This window comes from Magnusiomyces paraingens, assembly GCF_902498895.1.
Source record: "Magnusiomyces paraingens strain CBS 517.90 genome assembly, contig: contig5, whole genome shotgun sequence".
Lineage (NCBI taxonomy): Eukaryota > Fungi > Ascomycota > Dipodascomycetes > Dipodascales > Dipodascaceae > Magnusiomyces > Magnusiomyces paraingens.
This window is the reverse complement of record NW_022474071.1, coordinates 1,502,501-1,522,931: the sequence shown is the minus strand read 5'-3', so window position 1 is coordinate 1,522,931 and position 20,431 is coordinate 1,502,501. Positions and strand designations below refer to the sequence as shown.

General features: G+C 37.9%; 10 protein-coding genes across 10 annotated transcripts in view; 6 read left to right on the top strand and 4 right to left on the bottom strand.

Moving 5' to 3' along the window:
• Positions 1-2,840: 2,840 nt before the first annotated feature.
• SAPINGB_P006141 (uncharacterized protein) lies at positions 2,841-4,607 on the bottom strand (the record flags this gene model as incomplete). The annotated part of the gene is made up of 1 exon (XM_032000855.1): positions 2,841-4,607. One exon carries the CDS (start codon positions 4,605-4,607, stop codon positions 2,841-2,843), a length of 1,767 nt encoding a protein of 588 aa, XP_031856746.1.
• Positions 4,608-5,952: 1,345 nt separating this feature from the next.
• Positions 5,953-7,023, top strand: SAPINGB_P006140 (uncharacterized protein; the record flags this gene model as incomplete). The annotated part of the gene is made up of 1 exon (XM_032000854.1): positions 5,953-7,023. One exon carries the CDS (start codon positions 5,953-5,955, stop codon positions 7,021-7,023), a length of 1,071 nt encoding a protein of 356 aa, XP_031856745.1.
• Positions 7,024-7,194: 171 nt separating this feature from the next.
• On the top strand, positions 7,195-7,872 carry SAPINGB_P006139 (uncharacterized protein; the record flags this gene model as incomplete). The annotated part of the gene is made up of 3 exons (XM_032000853.1): positions 7,195-7,334; positions 7,481-7,563; positions 7,739-7,872. 3 exons carry the CDS (start codon positions 7,195-7,197, stop codon positions 7,870-7,872), a joined length of 357 nt encoding a protein of 118 aa, XP_031856744.1.
• Positions 7,873-7,999: 127 nt separating this feature from the next.
• SAPINGB_P006138 (uncharacterized protein) lies at positions 8,000-9,663 on the bottom strand (the record flags this gene model as incomplete). Its single annotated transcript, XM_032000852.1, has 3 exons — positions 8,000-8,113; positions 8,197-9,077; positions 9,366-9,663. 3 exons carry the CDS (start codon positions 9,661-9,663, stop codon positions 8,000-8,002), a joined length of 1,293 nt encoding a protein of 430 aa, XP_031856743.1.
• A 545-nt stretch (positions 9,664-10,208) lies between these two features.
• On the top strand, positions 10,209-10,409 carry SAPINGB_P006137 (uncharacterized protein; the record flags this gene model as incomplete). Its single annotated transcript, XM_032000851.1, has 1 exon — positions 10,209-10,409. The coding sequence occupies one exon, from the start codon at positions 10,209-10,211 to the stop codon at positions 10,407-10,409; it is 201 nt and encodes a 66-aa protein (XP_031856742.1).
• A 215-nt stretch (positions 10,410-10,624) lies between these two features.
• Positions 10,625-12,118, bottom strand: SAPINGB_P006136 (uncharacterized protein; the record flags this gene model as incomplete). The annotated part of the gene is made up of 2 exons (XM_032000850.1): positions 10,625-12,045; positions 12,091-12,118. The coding sequence occupies 2 exons, from the start codon at positions 12,116-12,118 to the stop codon at positions 10,625-10,627; spliced, it is 1,449 nt and encodes a 482-aa protein (XP_031856741.1).
• Positions 12,119-12,249: 131 nt separating this feature from the next.
• Positions 12,250-13,667, top strand: SAPINGB_P006135 (uncharacterized protein; the record flags this gene model as incomplete). The annotated part of the gene is made up of 2 exons (XM_032000849.1): positions 12,250-12,496; positions 12,550-13,667. The coding sequence occupies 2 exons, from the start codon at positions 12,250-12,252 to the stop codon at positions 13,665-13,667; spliced, it is 1,365 nt and encodes a 454-aa protein (XP_031856740.1).
• Positions 13,668-13,743: 76 nt separating this feature from the next.
• SAPINGB_P006134 (uncharacterized protein) lies at positions 13,744-16,083 on the bottom strand (the record flags this gene model as incomplete). The annotated part of the gene is made up of 3 exons (XM_032000848.1): positions 13,744-14,823; positions 14,919-15,027; positions 15,110-16,083. The coding sequence occupies 3 exons, from the start codon at positions 16,081-16,083 to the stop codon at positions 13,744-13,746; spliced, it is 2,163 nt and encodes a 720-aa protein (XP_031856739.1).
• A 195-nt stretch (positions 16,084-16,278) lies between these two features.
• SAPINGB_P006133 (uncharacterized protein) lies at positions 16,279-18,149 on the top strand (the record flags this gene model as incomplete). The annotated part of the gene is made up of 2 exons (XM_032000847.1): positions 16,279-16,632; positions 16,692-18,149. 2 exons carry the CDS (start codon positions 16,279-16,281, stop codon positions 18,147-18,149), a joined length of 1,812 nt encoding a protein of 603 aa, XP_031856738.1.
• Positions 18,150-19,216: 1,067 nt separating this feature from the next.
• The window catches only part of SAPINGB_P006132 (uncharacterized protein), a gene marked incomplete at both ends in the record, with an annotated part of 3,229 nt that continues 2,014 nt past the window's right edge, over positions 19,217-20,431 (top strand). The window contains 2 exons of the mRNA XM_032000846.1: positions 19,217-19,474; positions 19,641-20,431. The exon at positions 19,641-20,431 is cut by the window's right edge and continues 2,014 nt beyond it. Of these exons, the coding sequence (XP_031856737.1) occupies positions 19,217-19,474; positions 19,641-20,431 (1,049 nt within the window). The remainder of the gene's footprint in view (positions 19,475-19,640) is intronic.

Here is a 20,431-nt window from a genome sequence, read left to right as displayed (position 1 = left end):
AGCTAAAATGAACCATTTGAAAAAAAAAAAAAAGAAAAAAGTGTCTCATTGTTTCGGGACAAGGAAAAAATAAAAGATAGGGAAAACCCCTAACTCAAAATAAACAATATAAATATAAAAATAAAAGGCATTAATAATTTTAAAAACCAGCAAGGCCTTTTTTTATATATAATTATTCTTTTGTTAGACAATGAAATCGATTAAAATATGTATATTTATTTTTTTTTCTAATAGTGAGATGATTATGAAAAAAAAAAAGAAATATGACAAAAAATGTAAGGTTAAAAGTATTGAGAGAAATGAAAAAAAATAAAAGTGTTTCTTGTTGATATGGTAACTATTTTTTTTTTAAAAAATGTCAAAATTTAGAAACATTTTCTTGTGATATTCAGACTTTACTATCCACTGGTAACAAAACTTGATTTTTCAATGTAATTGGAAGTAATTTATTTTTTTTTTTAAGAATTAAATTAAATAAAAATTTATGATTATTTAAAATAAATGATTCATTAAAAAAATGAATTTTAAAATAAAAAAAAAAGTCATTTTTAATCAATTTTTGTTCAAGTAAATTTTATAAAAGTTAGCTATTTACTTTTTTCAAGCTTTGGGTTGTATAGTGTAGTGGTTAGCACATCGGATTCTGATTCCGGTGACCCCGGTTCAATCCCGGGTACGACCTTTCACTTTTTGTTTGTTTGGTCTAATTTAAGGGAATTATATATTTTGAATCAAGTAAAATCAAATTGCTTTCATATTCTAAAGGTAGAGATTTTGATGAAAAATGTGTTTTTTTTTTATTTTTTTATTTTTTTAAATTTTCATTTTTGTGATATTACATAAGCATATATAGTGGAGGGGGAATTCTTTTAGTGATGAGTAGTTTTTAAGATCTTTTGGGTCAAGAAACTTTTGAGTTACTAAAAGATTTCTTTTTATTTTAACAAATGGTAATATATTTTAGGAATTTAATTGTTAAAGCTTAGAGCAATTATATTGATTGATTCTAAGGATCAATAAAAAAACAAACGAATGAATGATCGAAGAGCAATATTTTTTATTTTATTTTATTTTATTTTGTTTTCATCTAAAGAGCAATATAAATCATCCATGGGATATAATTTTTATTATAAAATTTATTATAATTTTTTTTCTTATTAGATGCAACATATTTCCATTTATATTTTTCAGTTTAGAAAATCCATATATTTGAGTGGCTATTTTTTTAGGTTGAATTTTTTTTATGGAGCATGATATAGCCTTGAATATGCGGGATCAATAGGTTTATTATTGGATAGAATAAAAGCGGATATGAATGGAACCAAATGCAGAGAGAGAGAGAGAGAGAGAGAGAGAGAGAGTGTGTGTGTTTTTTTTTATGGAGGGCTGATTCAATACGGATGGTGATAGGGTCATTTTAGAATTTTTTATTTTTTATTGTTGGAAATCCAAGTAATCAACAATATTTACAAGAGGATTTTTTTTTTTTTTTTTTTTTTTTGGAAACGTTTGACAAAACCATTAAAGAAAATTTCAATTAAAGCTTATAACAATGAAAAAAAGATAAAAAATGTTTAAAGACTAAAGAAATGATTTTGTTATGGTGTTGTATGTCAGAACCTATGGGGAGTCAAAACCACACACACACACACAAATAAACCTTACAATCTTATAAATTATAGCACGTGACTCAATAACTTCAAATACATTATTTTTTTTGAAAGAAAATCAATTAAGTAACTTTTTTTATATATTTACCTTGGTTATTATTACTATTTTTTTTTTATTTCTAATTATGAAATACTCTTAAGCATAGAGTATTTCAAAAAATTGTAGTAGTTTTTTTTCCAGACTCTCGGTCAATCGGATGCTTTAAAGGGAACGATAAAATAATTGTAGTAGTAGTAGTAGTAGTAGTAGCGGTAGTGGTAGTGATTAAATTAAATAAAAAAAAACTATTGCCAAACTACACAACTAGGAATCACAACGTGCTATATAACGACTTTAAAAGAGTGGAAAAAAAGAGAGAAAGTGAGAAAAAAAGAGAGAAAGAGAGAGAAAAAAAAGGATCTTGGAAGAATTATAATTACAAGAGGCATTTAATTAAAGGATATAATTAAGAAGTGCACGTGGTTAGATAGTATTTGGTATGTGTTGGGAGGGGGAATATACTTTTGATATTTTTTTCAGAAATCTTGATATTTTTTAAAATATTAAATTTTTAAACAGTCTACCTCTTCAAGGACCATACAAATTTATCACGTCAGCATCAATTTATTTATTTTTTATTTTTTTTTTTAAATGTTATTAGAAATTATATATATATATATAATATCAGCATCAATACTATCTATTTTGTTCCTGTTACAAAATTTTTGTTTTTTTTAACAATAGACTTTTTAAAATTTATACTAAATAAAGCTATCTGCTAATGTTTAAATTTTGAAATTAAAGTTTTTCATGTTAAAATATGAAATTTTTATAAAAAATTGGTTCGATGGTCTAGTCGGTCATGGCATCTGCTTAACACGCAGAACGTCCCCAGTTCGATCCTGGGTCGAATCAGTATTTTTTTTCAATTACTTTTATTTTATTTTATTTTATTTTAACATATAAAAAAAATAGGAATCTTTTTTTTTTTTTGTTTATAAAGTTTCATTATTAAAAATTAAAAATTAATTATTATAAATGTATATATATATACTCTATTATCTAATTGATGTTTAAACTAAAACAAATAAAAATAAAAAAAAAAAAACTTTTGACTTTTTTTATTTTTTTATTTTTTTATTTTTTTATTTTTTTATTTTTTCTTTTTCTCTATTATTTGCTTCTAAATTTTAAGGTTTTTCAAAACGCGCAATCAACGAAGAAACGCGTTTTTTCCGTGTGGTTGTTTGAAACGGAAGTTGTTGCTGTTGCTGTTGCTGTTGCTGTTGCTGTTGCTGTTGCTGTTGCTGTTGCTGTTGCTGTTGCTGTTGCATTTGATGATGTTGCAGTTGGCGTGATGCTAAAAGTCTTGGAGAAACTGGTGGCAAAATGGATGCAAGGATTGGAATAACCGAACCGGACGATTTTCCTGGAGAGCTGCTTAAAGATTCTGGAGAAAAACTTTCGTCTTCCCAGCCACTGTCATCTTCATCTTCATCTTCATCTTCGTCTTGGTCTTCCTCATTTTCTTCTTCTTGCTCAGATTGGTCATTTTCATTGGTATCTTGTTTGATGCTATCATAATTAATCACTTCTTCTTCTTCTTCTTCTTCTTCTTCTTCAATAACATTGTTTTCTTTATTCTCATCAATTGCCCTAAGCTCTGCTTCTACTAATTGCTCGGCAACACTCCGTTCAGATTCATTTCGATAATTACCTGACCATACTAATTCTCGGACTCGATTTCTTGCACGTGTTGTTCTTAGTCTTGGGTCTCTGTCAAAGACATAAAATATTTTCTTATAAAACGCTTCAAATTCTGACTCATTTTGGTTGTTCTCGTTATCCGGATCAATTTCTTTTCCTTCATCAATTGCTTGGTCAGATTGTAAAAGTTTATATGCCACAGAAAGCTGGAAATCTTTGACCAATAACTCTCGATGAAATGTGTAAGTTTCCAACGCTGTGGAACGTAGGGGGTCACAAACCGGTGTGCCAGTTTTAGGGTGGTCTAGTAGGCCTGCATCTATGAGATAAAAGTAGTCACGTGGTAGTGGATAATTCCATGCAACAGCAGTCATAGCATCGTCGAGAGTGTCGAGAAACCAAGCGAGGGAATGATTATTTAAGTCTGGGTCATAATGTACAAGATCGGAAAAAATGCCTGAAGAATCATGGGATGGGAGAAGTGATTGAATGGCACGGACAAGCGAAGCAGTGCAATCAGAGGTGGCAGCCAGGTAAGCTGATCTAGGAAGCGAGCCGAGGGCTTGTAAGACTGGGAGAGCATCGTCGTCAAAGGAGAGACGAGGGAGGTAGTCTGGTGGAGATGGTGCAAAAAGAAATTTAAGGACGCGTCTATATTCTGGGAGTAATGCGGCCAAGGCTGATTTGTTTGTGAGGAGTGCATTTGGGTTTTCAAAAAAGAAAGTTTCTTGTGAAGTAGAAGTAGAAGAGGAAGTGGAAGTAGGCTGTGAAAAGCGACCATGGCGAATTGCAAGTTCTAGATCACGATGATGTTCAAAAGTTTTTAAAGATTCGAGAGAGATACCAAGAGTTTGAAGGATGGAAGCTACTTGAGGGAGTAGTTTGCAATGGTACCAGTGTTGAAGAGAGAGTATAGCTGTTGCAAAGTCAAAATCCGGGTTTGGAAGGAGATCATTGATGGCAATTTGTGGAGGGTTCCCATTTAAAAGATCTGTATAATTATCAAGGTAGTTGTTATATTTTGTATAAGATCCAGGAGCGTAATAGTCTGTGACTAGGGCGGTGAGGAATTCTGGGTTATGGAGGATTTTTGGTCGAGCATTTTCTAGGGCATGGAAGTAAGAGTATTGGATAAGGGCATTCCAGTAAACCAATCTGAGTCTATACTCAGTATTTTTATGAGTGAATGTGACGTAGGCATTTGATTGCTGGTTGTTTTCTGTAGCAGCAGCAGCAGCGGCAGCTGGCATATTATTTCGGAGAGATTTCTAGGAGAGATTTCTAGGGGGTTTGCAAGAATTTGCTTGTTTGGCGATGTGCCATTTTTTTTTTTATTTTATTTTATTTTATTTTATTTTATTTTTTTATTTTTTTATTTTTTGAAGGTTTTTGTAGAAGGTTGAAAAAAAAAAAAATAAATAAAAATAAAGTAAACAAGGCTGATAAATCACATGACTACCACATGATGATCATGTGATTTACATGTGGGTATCGGAACGAGGTATTTTTATTTATTTATTTATTTATTTATTTATTTATTTATTATCGACAAGCTGGTATAACAGTGGCGCCGCATTAGGCGGGTCCTTTTATTTTATTTTTTTTTTTTTTTTATTGTTTTTTAGCGAACTATTCGGAATAAATCATAAACGGCATTATATAAATTGAAAGATTTTATTATTTGAAAATTTCAGTATAATATGAAAAAAAAAAAAAAAAAAAAAATAGTATTAGTAGTAGTAGTAGTAGTAAAATTTCAGATAAGCTTTTTTTTCTCCAATTGTTGTTGTTGTTGTTGTTGTTGTTATGTAAAATGATAAATGATGATGGATATTTCTACTGTAGTAAAAAAAAAAAAAAATAAGTATTCGACTTAATTTTAAACCTGGCAATATTAAATGAATTGAGAGAAATCAGTTAGATTTTAATTTTAATTTAACCACTACGAATAATTAAATAATTAAATAATTAAATAAAAAAAAATATAAAAATAATTCATTTAATTTTTAAAAATCTTTTTATTAAAATATATAAATTTTTTATTTTTATTTTATTTTATTTTTATTTTATTTTTATCTTCTTTTCTAAAGTTTTTCCAGCCAGTCAGTTAACTGAAGACTTGCGCACATCAGCCGTACATCTGCGCAATCCATCCAATCAGCGCATCTAAAAATGTCCAATGGGCAAAAGTATTAATGATAGGGTTAGGGGAAATTTAAATTTTTTTTTTTTTTTTTATTACTTGCTAGCCAGCCAAAATCTCATAAAGCCATAAAGCCAGCCATACAGCTAACCCATACAGCCATACAGCCATACAGCCATACAGCCTGTCAACTTTTTTTTGTCAGTCGCGCTTTTCTACCTTAACAAGGCAAATCACCAAAAAAAAAAAAAAATTACTCTTTATTTATTTATTTTATTTTTTTTTAGAAACTATAAAAAGACACCAGAATCCTGAAAATTTTAAGAATTTCCCCTTTTTTTTTTTTTTTTTTTTTTTTTTTTTTCTTTCCCTTTTCCCCTTTTCTCTTTAAGTCCAAATCTTTATTTTTTTTAGACTCCCACCCCAACAACCTACACAACCCATTTTCCACAATGGCCCTCTTCCCCTCGCCCTCCTCTCTTAAGTCCTCCTTCTCTAAGCAATTCTTCGTCTCTTCCTCTATTGAGGAGAAGGCTGAAGCTGCCGTCCAGGCCGTCGAGGCCGAGGCCGTTAAGGTCGCCGCTGCCATCAAGCCCAAGAAGACTATCCCCCTTTACACTCTTGAATACTACAAGTACTGCACTCTCGGTGGTATCCTTGCTTGCGGTCCTACCCACGCTTTCGTCACCCCCCTTGATCTTGTCAAGTGCCGCAGACAAGTCAACCCTAACCTTTACACTTCTAACGTCCAGGGCTGGAAGTCCATCATTGCCACTGAGGGTCTTGGTGGTATCTTTACCGGTTTCGGTGCTACCTTTATCGGTTACTCTTTCCAAGGTGCCGGTAAGTACGGTTTCTACGAGTACTTTAAGAAGACCTACGGTGATCTCGTTGGCCCTGAAAATGCTGAAAAGTACAAGACTCTGATTTACCTTGCCGGTTCCGCCTCTGCTGAATTCATTGCTGATATCCTCCTCTGCCCTTGGGAAGCCATTAAAGTCAAGACCCAGACTTCCATTCCTCCCTTTGCCTCTGGTGTTTTCGATGGTTACAAGAAGATTACTGCTGCTGAAGGTTTCGGTTCCCTTTACAAGGGTCTTGTCCCTCTTTGGTTCCGTCAAATTCCTTACACCATGGTTAAGTTTGCTACCTTTGAGAAGACTGTTGAGGCTATCTACAAGCAGCTCCCCAAGTCTAAGGAGGAGTACTCTCTTCTTGCCCAGACTGGTGTTTCCTTCCTCGGTGGTTACATTGCTGGTGTCTTCTGCGCCATTGTTTCTCACCCCGCTGATGTCATGGTTTCCAAGGTTAACGCTGATAAGCTTCCCGGTGAGTCTACCGGTGCTGCCGTCTCCCGTATCTACAGCAAGATTGGCTTCGGTGGTCTCTGGAACGGTCTCCCTGTCCGTATTGTCATGATTGGTACCCTTACTGGTCTCCAATGGCTCCTTTACGACTCCTTCAAGGCCTACGTCGGTCTCCCTACCACCGGCTCCAAGGTCCCTGCTCCCGAGGAGCAGTAAAGTTTTTGTAGATTTGTTGGTATATATAAATAACTACTCCTTTAATAATAATAATAATAATAGTAATTGTTTTTTTTTAAAAAATTTTGAAGAGTTTTTTATTGGCTCTTATTTTTATTGTTTTTGTTTTTGTTGTTTCTTATCACAATAATAATAAAATAAATTAATAAAATGTTGAAACTTTACAGAGGCATTTCTACGGTTGCTGCTGCTGTTCCAGGCCGTTTGATTGTGGCTTTAGATGGCCCAGATATCAAAAAGGGCCTTGATGGACTTATTAAATCAAACCCAGTGTTTATGGCCTCAAAAAGGTATGTTTATATATATATATATATATTGTATATATGATATATATATGATATATATATGATATATATATGATATATATGGTATATCGTCTTTTTCTTTATTAGAGATTCCTACATCTATCAAACAATTAACTAACTGATTATATTAGCTACTGTCCATATTGCTCAAGAGCAAAAACTATACTTGATCTTTTACGTGTTGAATATGCCTATATTGAACTAGACCATATGAGTGAGTTTTTAATATATATATATATAGAAAGAGAGAATCTATTTTTCATTCAATCTTTTTCAATCTTTCTAACTAATTAATATTATTATTATTATTATTATTATTATTATTCAAAAAAAAGCAAATGGTAAGGAAATTCAAGATACTCTTACATCTATGACGGGTCAACGTACAGTCCCTAGCGTATTTATCGGGACTCGCCACGTGGGTGGGAGCTCCGATTTGGCTCAACTTAGTGAAGATGACAAACTCCGAGGACTACTTGAGAAGGCAGGAGCCCGGTTTCTTCCAGCTCAGTCTAAGATTTAAAAGTCGAATATAATAATAGTATAGTATAGTATTTTATATATATATATATATATATATATATTTCTTTATTTTTATTTATTTATATACATAATATGCAATTTATATATAATAATGGTAATGCCACCTTTTAAAATCCTTCCCGTGCAAGCATATCAGTGATGCTCAAATACATTGCAATGGCATTGAATGGTGGTTTGCGATGAATCAAATGTGCCCACATCAAGTCAAATGAGTTTGGCCACTAGAAAAAAAAAAGAAGAAGAAGAAGAAGAAAAAAGAAATCGTTAGTCAATTCATCATTATCAACCTCCCAAAAATACTCACATTAATCAGATCCAAATGGTTCACATTTTCAATTGTCCCCAGATAATGCCCCCATCGTGCACTGGCCACACTTACAAGCCCATCATTCGGACCCTCTTCTGAATAAATTACCTTCTGTGCAGGTCCGAAAAATAAATTCATGTGCCACCATTGTGGCCAATATGCAGACCCATATGAAAAATATGCTACCGAAGGGTCATCTGGAACATTTGGATTAAAAGTTTTAGTTAAATATGCTCGTGTCAACTGTCGAAACGCTCCTGTGGTTTCGTCAGCTGGTGCTTGAGCTTCGTTTTGAAGTATAGCACCTGATTTGGAGTAAGGGTTTCGATCAAACGCATAATCAAATCCCAATGATGGAAGAAGTTTATATAACCCTGGCACACGCGCAGGACTTAATGGCGATGCCATTAAGTGATCTGCAAATGATGATCCTCGGTGTGGTGTTGAAATCGTAGTCAGTGACCGTACACAAATCTCCGGAATTGGAATTGTCCAAGGCTTCCCGTCTCCTCCTCCTCCTCCAGATCCTAAATCTAATGCCTGTACCAATGACCGAGTAAACTCATCTGTATCTGAAGCACGTTCGGGCTGTCCTGATTGCCGGGCCAACTCGTTATATCGTGGCAATAATTTGGAAATATAATAGCGCGCGTCAAGCCCACCCATCGAATGTCCCACAAGATTGATGTATATCGGACCCTTTAATGGTGCTCCACAAGCATTGTCTTGTAAAGGCTTGACAATCTGCAACAGAATTGCACGCTCCAGATACTTTGCACGCAATTCAATGGTTGCTGTGGGTGCTACTGCTGCAGTATATACTTGCACTCCACTGGCTTCTAAGCTTTCCTGGATTCCACGCCAGTACTTGATAGATGCTGCGAGGCCCTTGTTAGGTATTTTAACATTGTTGAGTTTCTTCTTATTGTTACTATTACTATTACTATTATTATTACTATTATTATTACTATTATTATTACTATTATTATTACTATTATTATTACTATTATTATTACTATTATTATTACTATTATTATTACTATTATTATTACTATTATTATTACTATTATTATTACTATTATTATTCTTATTATTATTTATTCCCTCGTTTTGGATCTCAGGTGGTCCCTCCAGTTGTAATTTGCGCGCAAATGGGAGAGACAGACTCAGCGAATCAAACCCAAAGAGACCATGACATAAAACAACTGGATCTTTTGGTGCTAGGTATGTTGGTCTTAGGTCTCGGAACTCTGCAACAAGATCTTGCTTGATCTGTTTGTTGCGAGGTTTGGGTGTTGCAGAGACTGTGTGCGGCGCATTTTCTTGGGGTGCTTTACCGATATCTGATAGATGTCTTGTGCAACAACATTTTAAAGTGAAGAGAACATTGAGTACCGAGAGTCGGGGAATTTGCGGCCGCCGCCGAACCGACACAAGTAATATTTGTGGGGCCGGAGGGGTCATTGCTATAAGAGAAGTTCCTTTAGATCTGGAAGCAATTGAGCCAAAAACTGAGGCTTTTATTTTTATTTTTATTTTTATTTTTATTTTTATTTTTATTTTTATTTTTGGGGGAGGAGTTGAGGGTTTAGGAAGGGGAGGGGTGGAAAGAAGATTTTGAGGCTTTGACTGTTGCGGATGAAGTTGCTGTAATGCTGGTTGTTTGCTCCGAAATAATTTAATATATATATTAAACTAAATTAATATGATTACTAATGTTTATTTATTTTAATTTTTAATTTTAATTTTAACTTTAACTTTAACTTTAACCTTTTTTTTAATAAAAAGGTTAGTTTAAATTTAACTAATTTAAATTATTTTGTTAAAATTAAAATCACCTTTCAAGTCCTGCTTTATTTTATTTAATTTCTTAATCTCTTTTTCAATTTATTTATTTTTTTTTTTTTAAATCCCAAACTTTTCAAACTCTCTTCACTTTTTTCAATCAACTATCTTCAAACCTCTCATTTTTCCTTCAAAAAAAAAAAAAAAAAAAAAAAAGAAAAAAAATGAGTGAACCTCAGTTAGCTACATCCACCGATGGAGAAACCCAGGACCTTAAATTGCAAGCAAAACAACTGCGGCAACGTCTTGATACTGCTGTCGAACAAATCCGAGCGTTACAGAACGAGTCTTCTGGGCTTCTGGCAGAAAACAAATATCTGGAAGAATATATTGGAAATATTTTAGCACCAGCATCTGCAAAATGAATTTTTTTTTTTTTTTTTTTTTTTTAAAAAAAAAAAATTAAAAGAAATCCATGTTTGACTGATCATTCTTAATAATTGCATTATAAAGTTACCGTCTATGTACATTCAATGAATAAAATGAATCAAATAAAAAAAAAAAATTAATGAACAATTATTAGAGAATATACAATTGGAGAATATATACAATTGAACAATATATACGAAAAAAAAAGAATTCAGTGGTAGTGACGACGAGAACGGTGAGGACTACGGCTTCGGTACCGCCGATCACTGCGTTCTCTCCGGTCTTCTCTTTTGTCACGTCTATCATCTCGGTCTCTTCTATCATGTCGATCCCGTCCATTGCGATCTCGTCTGTCATGGTCTCTTCCGTCACGGTCTCTTCCGTCACGGTCTCTTCTGTCATCTCTCCTACTATGATCTCTGTCATCTCTCCTACTACGATCTCTGTCATCTCTCCTACTACGATCTCTGTCATCTCTTCCACCACGGTCCCTTCTACCATCTCTTTCATCATCTCGATATCTTTTCTCATCACGACTTGATCTTTCATCTCGTTGCTTGTAATCCTGCTCATGATCTTCTCTCCCCCCTCTCCTTTCACTTACCCCTCGTCTCTTCATATTCTCTTTATCTCTCCACCGCTTCGCAATCTTAGCCACACTCTGTGAAAAGTCCACATGGATCCGCCGGTCATCAACAACTACCCCATCCATCTTAGCATAGGCAAGTTCACAGTCTTTCTTGTTTTCAAACTCAATAAACGCATACTGCAGAGAGTCTCCTGTTTTTGTATCACGTATAACTTCACATGACCGAATGGGCCCAAACCGAGAAAAAATTAACGACAGATCATCATCCTCCGTAACCGGGTTCAGCTTGCACACAAATAATACATTCTCCTCAGGAAGAACCTCTGCAAAAGGCAAGTCTCCTACAATCTCCAGTGTCAATGCACTAGACGCTGCCTCTCTTTGCTCTTTCCTCTTCTCATCTTCCTCGTTATCTTCCTTGTCCAAAGACCCAGACATTTCTTCAATCAACTTTAACTGAGCTTCGTCAGGCTCCGGACTAGACTCAGGAAGTCGCAACCCACGAATCTCATCAAACGGGTCCTCAAGAATATGCGTGTGTAGCACAACAATTGGCCGCAACGGTTTGTTATGCACATCCACAATCGCGTCATTAATTTTCGCAAGTGCGCCATCCACGCCTTCAACAACCCGCCCAAACACTGCCACATCTCCGTCATACCCAGTTCCAACTGAATCCGAAAGCGATATGCAAAACTTGGAATCTGCAAGTACACCTCCACGCGTCGGGCCAACCGATACTGCGGACGTGCTGGGCGTCGTGACCCACGCTAATGTCCCTGTATTGGCAAAGGAACGCCGTGAATCAGAAGCTATGATCTTAGGGGTCTGCATTTCCGGGTAAAACGTCTGTGGTTCTGTTCCTGTGAGTCCCCATGCACTAGAGTCCCCATGAGTCGGGGCGCGTGATCCGGCATAGCACAAACGGTCGTGGCGAACGGCAGAAAAGGTGGTGAGGTTGAAGTATTTTGCTTTGCAGAGCTTGAGAAAGTTGGTGGCGGAAACAGGACACTCATCGACCAAGAGGTCCACGACAAGGTCGCCTAATTTGTGTTAGCATAGACCGATCATACAAGATTTAAGCTTACCTTCGGTGGTTTCAATCAAGACGCTCATAACACTTGCGATGTTGTTTTGGTGTAACGTCTATAAAATCTTTTTTTTTTTTTTTTAAAAAAAAAAAGTTTTAAACTCACACAAACGCAATTTTTTTTTTTTATTTTCTTCTTCTTCTCACAACCATAACCATGAAACGCTTGACTCATAGCAGCAGCGCCCGCAGCGCAAATAGTTTCTCATCCGCTTCTGAAAGTGCCGGCCTATTTTCTGGCGGAACATTGGTAACGACTGCAGCCACGTCTCCATTGTCTTATGATCCGCCTGTTAAGAATAATACCACAACAAGTACTCACCATTACACGGAAACAATATACCCCGATGAATTCCCCACAGAATACCTCACCGTCAAGGGCCGCAAAGGATTTGGCATTGAAAGTATACCCCTGTAGATTAGATTGAAAGATGATGAGCTAACTCTGTGATACCAGATGTGCAGTATGGACGAGGGGCAGAAGCATGGCCTTTTGAAAAAAAGTACACGCGTTCTGGTAGTGACGAATCGAATTACTCAGATTCCGCATGGCCTCAAGAAAGCCCTATTGAACCATCTGCTCGACCAGTAAGTTTACCTCCAGGCTCAGCTATACATTTACCAGAGTCACCTCAGGTTGTTTCTCCCAAAAACATGCCGTCAGTGGCGCCACTGCAGGTGCGCAAGTTGCCGGGAATTGATTTGAGTGCGTGCGAGGACCACTACGCAACAGATGTACGAGTGGCACCATTTTTTGAAGATAGTTTGGAAGATTATGATGCCATGAAGCTTGAAGAGTTTATGGAGAAGATGGCGTTGAATGGCAAGAAGACTAAGAGCCGGCGGCGGTTGGGATTTAAATCTAAAAACAAGATCCAGCCTCCTAGCGAAAGACTTTTTGACGAACTTGAAGAAGAAGATGAGGATGATGAAGGATACCATACGACTTTGGCAATGCAGACTGTTTTGTCTAAGGTGGCCACCGAGCACTTGGGCCGGTACCCTGCAGCTGCAGGTACTCTTGGCGGGTTTGACTCGTTTTTTGCGCCTCCCACTGCAGTTAGCCCCATTTCTGCGGCTGGTGTTGCATCTGCACTTGGTCCAGAAACGTCTTCTGGATTTGCATCGATTTATGTTTTGGACTATGTGCGACCGCAGATGGAGCGGGCAGCAGATAAGGCGCGGTTCCGGACCACGTTGTATGTTTCGCATGCAGATGAAACGCCGTGGGTACGGCGCGAGTACGAGTACCGACAGGCGGCACTAGACGGACGACTTGGAGCCAAGAAAAAACATGACGAAGATGAAAAACGGCGCCGGGTGTACGAGGCCAAGGAAGCGGCTCATAAAGCGGCATCGCTTGCGTCACGTAAAAGCATGGAGGATTATTACTACGACAAGTCTCTTACAGGGATTGAGCATGCGGATGCATTTGATAGTGGAGAGGATGAGGATGAGGATGAGGATGGAGAGGACGACAAGGAGAATGATGAGAAGAACAAGTGGGTGCAAAAACCCGTGGTTGAGGAGCCTCCCCGCAGAAATATTTTTAAGCGGTGGTTTTACCGTCGATAGTGAGTTTGCAAGATTTGAGATGTAATTTTTATAAGGTCTAATAAAGATAGGTGGAAACAGTAATTCATTAATTCTTTTATATAACCAGCCCATATGGAGGATTAAGTTTGTGGTAGCCATGAGTGAGATACGCGTCGCGAGTCATTTCCCCAGGAAGTTTGTTTTTGGGCCCACCAACAGGTGCAGATGTAGAAGAAACGGATGCATCTTGGGCGAAAAACCAACCAAGGGAAGATAGATAAATGCTTGCACCTGTCCAAGCACCGAAAGAGTCCGAACCTGAGATGTAGAGTGGAGACATGGCGCCTGCGCCCATATGCGCGACCTTTCTGCGAAGGTCCTGGAGCAAACGTGAGCGCAGGCCTGGGATAGAAGCGGCGGCGCCAGTAAAGACGATGTGAGATTGTGCGGAGGATTTGGCATCGAGTGGTAGCGCGGCCAGCACGCGGGCGACCAATGTCGCAATGTCGGTATCATCGAGGTCATCATAGCGCTTGGCTGGTGGTTGTGGTTGTGACTGAGACTGTGACTGAGACTGTGACTGAGACTGTGACTCAGACTGAGATTGAGATTGAGATTGAGATTGAAATTGAGATTGAGATTGAGAGTATGAGACAGATGAAGGCTGAGAGAAAAAGGAGACTGTAGAGGGAGTGGGAGAGAGTGTGGATTGTTGTTGTTTGTGAGAATTCGATGGCGGGGTTACGAAAAAACAAGATGTCAGAGCGTGTTGCAAACGCGCAGCCTCGATTGCAATTACGGTATCCTTATTGATGCGAATAAACTGGAGTGCAGCAACTTGTTTCTGAGCTTTTGTAGGTGCGACGACCGGAGTATCGTGATGTTCATACAAACATTGAGCAATTACAGATTCCACAGCATCAAAAGACACGAGTCCAGGAGTGACGCATTGGGGGAGAGGGCCTGGGAGTTGGTTTGGGACGACAATTGCGTGGGCGCAAAGAGTTTGGGAAACAAGTGTATGAAGACGACGAGATGCACGTGAGGTGGCAGCAACGGCAGGCGAAAGTAATCGCAAATCGCAAACGGGTGCAACGCATGTTTCTTCCCACCCAATATCAACAATGACACCGGATCGGGCGCCTGCGGCCACAAGCGAGAGCACAGGGGCTGGGAAAAACGCGAGTGAAGCGGTCTGAGAGGGTTAGAAAGTCAATTTTGATTAAAAGGAAGAAAAAAAAAAAAAAAAAAAAAAAAAAAAAAGAAGGGAAAGGTAGAAAGGAAACTTACACGCAGATGTTTAAGGAAAACATTTGCTATTGAGTGTTTAATAGCAGCTGGCCACAATGGGCTTTCCACAACAACAACACGCTGAGATCGTGGGTTGACCAAGAGCTCTCTTAAAAAAAAAAAAAAAAAAAAAAAAAAACGGGTGGTTAGAATTTAGACAGGAGAAAGATGATCTGGTAATCAACACTTACTGAGAGAAAATGTACCGCACTAGGGTCTCCAGAAGAGTCTCGAGCCGCCGCCGTGGATGTGTCCGGTACCACGATCCACCAGACGCGCCTATGCCATGAGTCCCATCTGAGTCTGTAGGCCGCACGACGCCCACCTCGCGTACGCGCCACAATGTGTGTCTGTACTCTTCAGGCAATCTTGTTGTGTCATCAAACATTGCGTCAAAGTCTTCTTCGTCCGAATCCATGGCGTCCTGCGAGTATTCTTGTGCGGCCGGATCATAATTTGAATCATCGGTATCATTATTGGAATTTACAGGGAAACAATTGGAAGGTGTTTGTGCCACCCTTTGCCATGCAAAATCCACAGGAACCACGCACCGTGGCTCTGCATCACCAGCAAATCCTGCACGAATTGAGCGGTTGCCAATGTCAAATACAACAAAGTTTGTAGGAGCAATTGGTGCTGGTTTATTTTGGGTATCACCGTATTCCAGTCCCTTTCCTAACCCTGACCCCGACCCCGCGCCACCGGCAACCATTCCTGGTCGATCCTGTAGCCGGTCACCACTAGAACTACTGTCAGCCCCACGTGTGCCTAAAAACCGTGTCTCGTGTCCGCTGGCCGTCAGTGATAAGGCTGCAAGTCTGTTGCGAAACTGAGGAAGCGCATGGGCGGCTGAAAAGTGACGAACATGTGCCGGAGACGAGGTACCAAAATAGTATGCTTCGTATTCGGCTGCAGAGGGTCTTCTGCGTGACGATTGCCCGCCACCGCTAGTATGAATGCCTGTCCGAGAAGCTGTGCGAGACCCAGTACGCGAGGTAGAGGTACGGGGAGGAGGACCTGTTGTGGGAGTGGTAAAAGATGAGACTCGATGTGTGCGTGGGGTCACCGGAGGTGCCGGACCCAGTGTGTCTTGATCTTGAGTCTGGATATTTCTTGAAGGAGATTTGTGCGGGAGGTCCCGGTCGTCATTGTAATCTGGTGGCATTTGGGAAGAATTTTGATTTCAACACAACCCAATTTTTTTTTTTTTTTTTTGTTAGAGTTGGGGGTTTTTTTTTTTTTTTTTTTTTTAATTTTTAAGATATTGGTGATGCACGTGATTTAATTGTTTATTAACGAGGGAGAGGGAAGGAAATGTTTCTTTTCTGAAAATCCTCAACCTCCTTCTTTCTACAAAACAATGTCAGATGACCGATCAAATAACCTGCTTGGAAACGAACCGCCAGAAGACGACTCGGATACGTCATCTGTGGAAATTGTGGATACATATGAGGCTCCGATAGAGACTTTGAGTGACAATGAGATTGTGGTCACAGCACAGAGGTCTGTAGAGCCCTTGACGGGTTCCAAAAGATCTTCTTCCAGTGAAGAGCCTCCGCGGGTTGTTAAGAAGCCACAGATGATGGAATTTACAGATCCCAATGTGATTTCCTCTGAACTACGATTATCACGTATTGATGATCTTGGAGCAGAGGTAAACTCGGATACCGTTGGTCTTGAGTATATTTTAAACCAAGCAGGGCTCAAGTATATGGTAAGTATCAAGTTACTTGTTAATTACTTGTTAACCCGGCTCTAATATTAATTTAAAAGTGGCAATTCAATTTTTCAGTCGATATTGAGTTTGTCATGAATAGTATTGAGCCATGGACTCGAAAACACTTGTGGTCATGGTTCATAGTAAGTGGGAACCCACAGGATGTAAAGTATTACAATTCAGAACGTCTGTCATTACCAGATGCACACCGCATAGCGCCAGTAGCTGGTGCACCATTGCATCGAAGTAAGAGCTGGTCGATCCACCATGCCAAGCTGATGGTGCTTGGGTTTACGGATGATCCTGAGAAGGAAGATACCAAGGATTTGGGGAAAGTGACACGGTTCCAAATAGTAATATCAACAAGCAATTTGACACCATTAGATTGGCACAAACTAACGCAAGGGGTCTGGATGAGTCCGCACTTGCGACGTGGAGAGACTAAAATACGGGGAGATTTCCGGGCCGACTTTCTGGGCTATTTAAGGCTGTACCGGTTACCTGTTTTACAGGGTCTTATTGATGAACTGGGCAAGTTTAGTTTTGATGAGGTGACTGTGGATTTGGTCATGTCTGCACCTGGGAATTTCAATGTTGGGCAAGAGCCACGGATGGGGGTAGATGGATTGGGTAATAAACTTGCCCAATTGGTGGAAGAAGAAGAAAAAGAAGAAGAAAAAGAAGAAGAAAAAGAAGAAAAAGAAGAAAAAGAAGAAAAAGAAGAAAAAGAAGAAAAAGAAGAAAAAGAAGAGTCTACTGACAAGTTTACCATTGAGGTGTCATCTTTAGGAAGTTTTGGCAAGGACCAAAAGTACTTTAAAGAAACGATTCTTAAGGCATTAAATGGGAATAAGTATGTGCCTGATCTTGTGAAGCGTACACAATTACTATGGCCCAGTGTTGAATGTGTACGTGAATCAATAATAGGATATGCTTCTGGGGTAGCTTTATTTGAAAACTCTCGAGGAGGACTTGACAATTTGCGTAGTCAAGGTCAGCTATGTGAATGGAAGGCATTGAAGGCTGGACGACAACGTGTCATGCCTCACATTAAGACTTATATAAGGACAAACGCTGACAAGACACGGATCCGATGGGTTGTATTAACATCTGCAAACTTGTCACAATCAGCCTGGGGGGTTATTCGAAGGGCAGCCAAGACAAGTCCTAAAGGTAGCGGGCCTCGGGTTGATGGTAGCAGTTGGGAGCTTGGAGTGGTGCTAAGTCCAAGGTGGCATGAAGAGTTGTTATCTGAGAGTGGAGAGAAGAAGAAGCAGGAGAAAAAATCTTCTGTGGTGATGGTTCCGGTGTATGGACGTGATAGATTAACAGATAGTGAAGCAGAGAAAGTTCGTGGAATTCTTGGTGTTGGTCCTGAGTGTCGGTTACTATGTGTTCGGATGGCATATGATTTAACTGTGCCGGAGACTTTTAGACCAGACTCGGAACCGTGGAATGGTAATAAGCCGCACTTGAAATTGGACTGGTTGGGACAACAATGGCCATTGAAGTAAGATTAGTCAGAGATGAGTATTGATGAATAATATTTTATTACTAAGGAACGCGTGTGTGTGTGTATGTTTTTTTTTTGTGACACGACGCGAGATGTATGTGTAGAAGACCGTTTATGGAAATAAAAGATTATGTAATAACCTTAGTGGGTTTTTATGCAACATTAAAGTTACGTAAGTTTTATGTAATATATAACACCACCATCTAAATCTGCCGGGGGGGTTTTTTTTCTTTTTTTTTTTTTTTTTTTTTTTGCTTGGCTGCTGTTCTGGCTGGCTGGCTGCCTTGTTAAAAATAAAATAAAATATAAAATAAAATAAAAAATAAAAAACCTCCTCTTGTTTTAAATCTCATCATCACATACACACATAAAAAAAACTATTACTACTATTACTATTACTGCTATTACTACTATTACTATTACTACTATTACTATTACTACTACTACTACTACTACTACTTACTTACTTACTTACTTAACAACCTAAAACTTCTTTCTTTCTTTCTTTCCACCGCCATCACCAAATTTCTTTTCTTCTTACCATTCACTTAAAAATATATTTAAAAAAAAATTTAAAAAAAAAAAAATTTAGAAAATTTAAAAATTTTCTAACCACTCAGTACAACTTAAAGGTTTCTTTTTTTTTTTTTTTTAAATTTCATTAAAAGAAGTTTTGATTATCTTAATATATATATATTTTGATAATTTCACATTTATCAACTGTGTGATCCACTCACTTATTTTTTTTTTTCTCATTCCTCATCAGTGCCAGTCAGAGTTTACTAGAAAAAAACCCTAAAACAGACTGTTTTTTTTTTTTTTTTTTTTTTTTTTGGATACTCCAAAAGGACGCTTCTTTTCTTTCTTTTCTTGCTCTTCTTTTTTTTTTTTTTTTTTTTTTTTTCTGATAATTCCAATTATTGTGCACAGAAACTTTATTAAAGCACAAGAAATCTTTTGAGAAAGAAAATAAAAAAAAAATTCCCATCATTTTAAACGTTTTTTTTTAATTTTTTTTCAAAGTATTACCAGTTTCCTTTGAAAACAACCATTATCAATTATCACACAATGTCTACAGCATTTCAAAATTTGGCACCACCGTTGCAAGACCTCCAACAGCACCAACATAACCAAATGCAACAACAACAACAACAACAACAGCAACAATATACAGGATCTCAAGAAGACCTTTCTTCACCAGACTTGATATATCTCATTGTCTTACATGACTTTGAAAGCAGGAGTGATGATGAACTCACTATGCGCAAAGGTGATCATATTCTCGTCTTAGAAACTGACCAAGCTTTTAATGATGGCTGGTATATTGTAAGTTTTTGATGATACAAAGACAAACAAAAGAATTTCATCCCCCCTTGTTTTTTGTTTTTTTTAAATTTATGAAACGCGTTTTTCATTATCACTATTCACCAAAAAAAAATTTTGAACCGCAATTTAACTGACACTTTTATCTTTTTTTTTTTTTTTTTTTTAGGGACGAAACCTCAGTACAAAACAAGCGGGTATGTTCCCATATTCCTTTACAACCCGTCTTGTTCTTCCAACTCCTGCCCCCCTAAATTCTCCAACAAATATCCTCACAGTATCCCCATTAGATTCAGCAGGCTCATCTTCTTCACTTCCTCTGGATAATAATAATAATAATAATAAGTCACGCATAAACCATCTTAAAACTAATAATAATACTATTACAAATAACTCAATTAACCAACAACCTTCTCCATCATCATCCTCAAATTCACTTCCTTATGCCTCAATACAACACCCCTCAGATTCTGTCCACGATACCTTAACAGATATTGATGAAGCCATTTCGGAATTTGCAAGTGCAAACGCCTCTTATGATAATGTCTTATCACATCAACAACTACCTCGCTCAAATACTCCCCAGCAACAACGCCACCATTATTCTCAACTGGGCACTACCAACTCACCCGTGGCCTATCTTCCAACTACAGCTGCTCCTTTCCCATCTTCCTATGATTCAAATACTTCGCGTTCTTCCAGCATATCAGTCCCCACTGTGGCCACACCGCCACCCCCAAACCTGCCGCAAAACATGTCTGACATTTTATCATGGACCCCTCTCCAAGTTAAAACCTACTTTTTGTCGCAGGGCTATGAGCCTGCAGTTTGCGAATGCTTTCTCCGCCACCAAATCACAGGCCCCATTCTTCTTGAACTCGATTTAGCTTATCTAAAAGAAATCGATATTCCTTCTTTTGGCACCCGCTTTCAAATATCAAAAGTTATCAAGAGCTTAAA